A 7,334-nucleotide genomic window follows, 5' to 3' on the forward strand; every position below is an offset into this window, starting at 1 on the left:
ATGTACATCAGCGGTGTTCTTACTGTGCAAGCATATGTGCTTGTTGAAAATATGGGACCACTTTGTGGAGAAAGAATCACTTATTTAAAAACGCATTGGATAAATTCTAGACCATTTAAAAATAAATGATGATTAGTAAAAGATAATCGATATTCCTAAGAGTAAGCATTAGAAATGATATTATTAAATAAAAAACATATATTCTTAAGTAAATTAGTAATTTTTGATAAACCAAATATCATTTTTAGGTCTCATATAATATTTTATAATTTAATATATATTATTATAAATTAAGAATAACATCTAATTTTTCTTAGATTAACAAATATCATTTTTATTTTTGTTTGGATCCAACAACCTATTTAATAATAGACCACACAATTTTTCTCTCATATTTTTTCTTTGTAGTCCATGTAATCTAATAAGAATATTCAGACAAATATTAGTTTAAAATGAAAATTCTTAATTTATAATCTCACTACAAAAAAATGTCATTATTTTAATAAGAATGATATAAGAATAAACCAAATGATATGATGTTAATATTTGAAAAGCAAGCACAACATTCCTAACATACAATTTCCTAGTACAAAATAATTCCTAGTACAAAATAACTATCTTTATTTCCTTAAATAATGTTAAACACGTTAAAATATTCCCCCGTAAAAAATCAACTTTATTACTATTTTTATAGAGGAATACATGTGACAATGCAAGTATTGTACAACCTGATCCCTGTTCTCCTGTAGTGAGCCTGAGATTAGATATAGAGTGAGAGGTCAGATACATTTGTGTTATTAAATCCATTTGGCATTGCAGTGAGGGACAGAAAAGAATATATCTTTTTCAATTCTCAAGTCTCTAGTTTCCATCTCTCTTTCATTTCAGATCTATTTCTTCATCGGTAAGTCTCTATGTTCTTCTCTTCAATGTTCCGATTCCCATAATTTCTATTTCAATTTTCACTGTTTTAACTATCAACAACCTAAGTTTCAATGTCCAGATCGGTCGCGTAGGACAGAGATTAGCTCTTTCCAAATGCCGTCCTCTGTCAATAAAAATGTTACCCTTTTTTGCATTTTCTTTTATAAATTTTTGTGTCAATATTTCAATGGTGAATGAAACATCATATTTGATTTAAAAAAATAATGTATTTTTTGGTATAAGGAGGTAGTCTCTTATTTAATCCTTTTATTTTTTTTATTCGCCATGTGGTTTCATCATATTTGATTTAGTTTCCTCACTGCTTGATTATAACTACTTAAATAGTTTCTCAGTTTGGTAGGAGGTATAGTATAATTTTATTCAATACTAGTCTTGTGTGAAAATCTAAGCTCGTGTAATTTAAGTGGATGTGAGTGTAGCTTTCCAAACGAGAGGTCAGAGTTATTTATTGGAAGAAGGGAGAGGCAAGTACATGACTTTACATGTGTTTTCAATGATAAAAGTGTTACTTCATTGCATATAAAAGGATAAAAATATCTCATATGTTATTGTTTCCTTTGTTTTTTTTTTTTGTAGTATTTGCCTCTCATTTTATTGACTATTTAGCCTTATGATCTTGAGCAAGAAGGATCATTTAGTGCAGTATTAATCCCAAATAATGAAAATAAAACTATACCTTTCCCTTTGTTACATGTTTTCTCTTTCTAAACCACATATATTCTCAGTGGCCTTTTCACCTCAAATCACTTTCATTAACTGAATACCAATTTTATTTTACTAATACTATATTTTTTGTACAGCACTTAACTACTTATAATTTATCCTGGTTCCTATCACATTTCACAGACCCTTGATTAATTATATGTAGATTGTTGGCAAAAAACTGTGTTGTTATTTTATCATCTCTTAGAAGGATTTACATGGTGGTGTGAGGGTGTGAGGTCCAGAATAAACACTGTGCCATCAATTAAAGATACCACAGACTTTTGAAAATTCCTATATGCAATTTAGCTGATATATATACGTGTGTGTGTATATATATATATATCAAGTGAGAATAATTCTCATAAAAAACTGTAAGAACAACAAATCTGAGAGTTACAACCATACATGAATGGTTATGATTAAAAGTTTGTTGTTTGTCACATTATGACTTAAAAAAGTCACGTGCATGTATCTTATAATCTTGACTGTTTAAATAAGATGTTTCTCACTTGAGTCACTTCCTATATATATATATATATGTGTATATATATATATATATTCAACTATGGTACATGCCTAAAGACATTGGCATCCACTTGACACCAAAATGTCAGAGTCTTCAATTTCATTTGTAAACCAGAATCCATTTGTTATGCTCTAGTTTAAATATGTTTGATGTTTGTCCTACCTAGGTGTTCAAAGTAAATGGCTTTGGTCACCACTGCTGAAGTATGTGATGCGAACCCACAGTTGATTATGAGCGGAGAGCTTCGAGCTCTTCAGCCAACTTTTCAAATTTATGGTCGTCGACAAGTCTTTTCTGGGCCGATTGTTACCCTAAAGGTATTTGAAGACAATGTTTTGGTTCGTGAGTTCCTTGAGGAGAAAGGCAATGGAAGAGTGCTTGTTGTGGATGGGGGTGCGAGTTTGCGCTGCGCAATATTGGGTGGCAACCCGGTTGTACAAGCACAAAACAATGGATGGGCTGGTATTGTGGTGAATGGGTGTATAAGAGATGTGGATGAGATCAATGGTTGCGATATTGGGGTGAGAGCTCTAGCCTCTCATCCAATGAAAGCCAATAAGAAAGGCATGGGAGAAAAGCATGTTCCCATAAATATTGCTGGGACAAGGATCTGTGATGGGGAATGGCTTTATGCAGACACGGATGGAATTCTGATCTCTCGAACGGAGCTGTCAGTTTGATTCCGATTCACGAATACTCTATACAAGGCGAGCTTGAGTGTAAAGTGAATTAGTAAAGATGAATCTGTCCTTGATTAGTGTTAAAGTGGGTGGAGATCTTGATGCTGTTTAACTAATCAATGATAAGTACACATTTGCTTGTTCACTTTACACTTCAACACACTTTATAGGTGTTCTTTTTTTATCATAAAGAAGCATATGCCCTGATGCACTGCTTTCTACACTTGTGTTCCTGATCTGGTTTCCTAGTTTCCACAAAATTGTAACGTTATTAATCCATTCTATAATGAAAGTAGGTTGGAGTGATTGACCATTTTATACCAACTTTATCTCAGTTGGACTCTGTGTCACCAGAACTTGTTTTTTCCTTGCATAATTAAGTTAATGGTTATGTTTGTTATTTAATATTAAATTGCAGTGTAAGTGGTTTGTACATGTATTAACTATACTGTTAGAAGCCCACTAACTAGGTTTGATCACACATGGAGATTAGTCTAATTTTTAAAGAAAGAATGAGATTAAAAAAACCACACGAGAAATGATGAGGAAAATTTTATAGATCAACGTTTTTATCAATAAAAGTAATTTATGAATGATACAATATTATAACTGGTTAAATCTATATTGATGATTTCATCTGGCATTAAGGCTGGTTGTTATGTCTATTAATATTGAGTGTTCCTAGTGTAAAATACATATTTCCTATTTTGATAAACGATATTGTGTTCCATTTAGTGTTTGCCGTAAAATGATGCGGTCTATAGAAATGGAATCCGCAAAGATCAGTGTCTCACACATATATAAATTTGGAATGACATTTCTACCTGGTCTCTTGATTTCAGTTAGGATAATCCTGTAGCCTGATATAAATAATAACACTTTCTCCACCAAATTGTTTTCCATATTTTTCAGAGCTACCTCTGTGTGTGATATATTACATTAATTAAAATTGTATTACGTGAATTTGTCTACTAACTGATATCTACTTAAATAGAAAATTACAGCAATCCTAAAGATATTGAACGGGATTTGTAGTTGTGGTAATGAATATGAAGCAAGTGATTCGACCTCGAACTTCATGGAGATGACAAAGGAGATTTGATAGTAATGACGTTTGCAATGTAAAACTTAATCATATTAAAACTGGCAAAAAAAGTAATTGTATATTCCGTCTCAAGCTCAATCTTTTTTTGACTGCCTTGGCGTTAGGGTTTGAAACTCTAGCAAACCATATTTTTGGGAATTTAAGAAAACACTGAAATATCTAAGAGAAAAAAAGCATACTTTTTCATACCTTTCTTCTAGGAATTAGAATCGAAATAATATTGAATAAACTATGGGGCCTATTATGAATGAGCTCAATTGTTTTATGAAAGACAATACTAATTAAAATAAAACAATTATTGCACTCACTCCTCTATTTCATTGAGGCATAGTCTTTAAACTTAGTAGGAGGTTGAGTGATTCTCTTAGGCTTCATTATATTGGTTGTAACAATGCCTTTAGGGCCAGACCACCATCCATTGCCCATGTCTAGCAGAGCAGTCATGTCCTCAAGATTGGATATTAATTTTGTTATTCTAGTAGAGTTAAAAGGCCTACTTGCATTCAACCCATCACATAAAAAAGCAACCCAACTATCCACCAAACTGCACGGATTGCTCCCCATTGTGGGGAGAGTTGGCTTGGGCGTGAATGTTGTTGTGTGCATAGTAGTTTTGAGAAGTGTGTCAGCTGCATCTGGAGAGATCAACGACTCAGGATACAACATATGGACCGAGTTGCCTGTTGTGGTAGGGGGGCCTGCTGCACCGGTTTTGATGGCAACATCCAATTCATGCCATGTGTACTACTAGACAAGCTTTGCAGACCGTGGGACAGCCCAACTGGTGTGTTCATAAAGACTTTATTGTCCAACAGTGGGGATTTGGCCTGGGAAAAAGGTAGCACATGTGAAAGTCCATTTTCTGCATTGTTAGGACCTTTAGAGTTGTATCCATTTCAAATGGAAGAGTTATATGGAGGGAAATTCGGGGACCATGTGGGCAGTAAGTTGTCTTTGAAAGTGGGATATGAGTACCAACTTAAGTGTCATGTCTTTGAAAGTGAAGTAGAGGAGTTGGGCCTTGTAATAATACCTTGTAGGATATCAGCAACATTCCCTTCCATATTTTGATTTCTATTTCCCTTGGAACCATTATGTTTCTCTATAGCTACAATAGAGGACATCAACGAAGGGGGCTCCGTCACAGATAAAGGTGGATTCAGACTAAAGAATGGTCTTAATAGAGAGACATGAAAGACATTGTGTATCTAAGCGAAAGGAGGTAACTCTAGCTCATAAGCCACATCTCAATCCCTCGAACCAAATGAAAAGGCCCAAAGTAGCATTTTGACAACTTTTATGACTCTCAGCGAGCTACTGTAGACTGTCTATGAAGCTGGAGTTGAAGTAAATCCCATGTTCCTTGTTCAAAGGTATGTTGTTTTCTATGAGAATCTATATAAGATTTCATTCTTTGTCTGACATTATGAAAAAAATATATTTAAAATAACTAATAGGTGTTTTCATTCACTCAGAATGTTATCCAACTCTATAGTTGATGTTCGGCCAGGAACATAGTCCAACATCATCGGTGGTAACCAACCATATAAAGTAGTACAAGGAGCCATGCCCATCGAGGAATGTTTGCATGTGTTGTACTAATATTATACCAAGTGGTGAAATCAGAACTAACCCTTAGGTTGTTGTGCTATGAAACAACACAAATAATTTTCCAAACAACGATTAACGTCTTCTATTTGTCCATTTGACTCCGAGTGGTAAGCTGAGCTAAAATATAGATGAATGCCACGTAACTTAAAATATTCTTTTCAAAACTTGGTCATAAGGATGGGGTCTCGGTCGGAGACAATGGAACAAGGAGCCACATGTAGCCGATAAATGTCCATCGCAAAATGTGAAGCTAGTTGAGTAGCGGTAAAGCGTGTAGGCAAAGCTACAAAATGGGCAAACTTGGAAAGTCGATAGACCACCACCTAATGATTGTGTGACCACAAGACTGGGGTAGGCTGGTGATGAAATCCAATGAAGTATTCTCCCAAACTTGTTGAGGAATGGATAGAGGTTGTAACAAACCTTGCCTTGGTCGTGGTAAATATTTATTTTGTTGAATTGTCATGCATTTTCTAATGAAATTTTCTATTGCTTTGTATATTCCAAGCCACTGAAATGAATACAAGATGGGCTATTGATGGTATGAGTTTCGAATGACCGAGCAAACAACCGATTCATATAATACAATAAGGAGTTTGAAAAGTGGAAGGAATTTTTCTACTGATGAGTCTACAAGATTTCATTGACTAATTTTTTCCTATTTCACTAGCATAAACATCCAAAACATATTATAAGAGGAAAAAAAAACAAGAGATGAGATATTGCCCAACAAAATATCATCATTTGAAAAACACCTGGACAAAGCATTTGTCACCTGATTTTCCTTCCATGGACAGTAATATATCTCATACTAAAGTCTTGTAATTTGGTAGCCTACTTTTGTTATATGTAGTTTGAAATGTTTGATTCATAAATGTTGTTACCGTAGCTTGCAGCAATTCTAAATGGCACGAAATAATACTTACTGGCTGAGTCACGACCAGATCGCTCTCTTTAAGACGTTTCGTGGCACTGCCCAAAATGTGCAAGCAGACTATCAACCATGCCCTCCCCAGGATAAAACAGCCCAGATCTCTGTTATCGAATTCTTACTGCACTTTAAGAACCAATCTCGAATACACCCACCACAATATGGCTACCAGTGCCAATTCTCGAAATTACCCACAATATGGCTACCCGTGCCAATTATCTTCCCAAAATACTGACTACCAGTGTCAGTTCTCGAAATCCCACAATATGGCTACCAGTGCCAATTCTATACCCACAATACTGACTACTAGTGTCAGTTCTCGAAATCCCACTTTGACTACCTATGCCAATTCTTAAGTGCAACGGAAAGAAAAGGGGAGAAGTTTGCCGGAAATGCGTCGGCGGAATATTAGGGGGGAGAAAGAAAATTTGAGAGGAAACGCCTTCAACTTGGTGCAAGTTAAAATGAAGGGTGAAAGCCTCTATTTATAACATGCGATTTTTCTCATGTTCCTCATTTCTCCCATGTGGGACTTATGAGCTTAATTTTTTATTTTTTCAAAGCTCTTCCATGTGGGACTTTGAGAGTTGTTTTTTCAAACTCTTCTATGTGGGACTTGGGTGTTTTTTATATTTCACACCGAAAAGTTCTGACTCATGGTTTTCAACAAACCATGTTCCAACAATCCCGCACTTGAAATTAAAAAACAATTTCCGAGAATATTTGTGGTCTCAATAAGATTGTGCATAAACAAAGGTGTCATGCGACTTGAACCTTTGCATAGTGAATAAGATCCAGATTTTACTAGAGTGACTCGTAGTCTTGAACTCT

General features: G+C 34.8%; 1 protein-coding gene across 2 annotated transcripts; it reads left to right on the plus strand.

Moving 5' to 3' along the window:
- Nucleotides 1–788: 788 nt before the first annotated feature.
- LOC109337001 (putative 4-hydroxy-4-methyl-2-oxoglutarate aldolase 2) lies at nucleotides 789–3,180 on the plus strand. 2 transcript variants are annotated; one of them, XM_019573851.1, is made up of 2 exons: nucleotides 789–904; nucleotides 2,343–3,174. In XM_019573851.1, exon 2 carries the CDS (start codon nucleotides 2,356–2,358, stop codon nucleotides 2,854–2,856), a length of 501 nt encoding a protein of 166 aa, XP_019429396.1. In that variant the 5' UTR covers nucleotides 789–904; nucleotides 2,343–2,355; the 3' UTR covers nucleotides 2,857–3,174. The 2 variants fall into 2 exon arrangements, with proteins under 2 accessions (XP_019429396.1, XP_019429397.1); XM_019573852.1 differs by having other exon boundaries at nucleotides 803–900; nucleotides 2,342–3,180.
- Nucleotides 3,181–7,334: the final 4,154 nt, after the last annotated feature.

The sequence above is a fragment of the Lupinus angustifolius genome, unplaced genomic scaffold (assembly GCF_001865875.1).
Source record: "Lupinus angustifolius cultivar Tanjil unplaced genomic scaffold, LupAngTanjil_v1.0 Scaffold_1_664, whole genome shotgun sequence".
NCBI classification, from domain to species: Eukaryota; Viridiplantae; Streptophyta; class Magnoliopsida; order Fabales; family Fabaceae; genus Lupinus; species Lupinus angustifolius.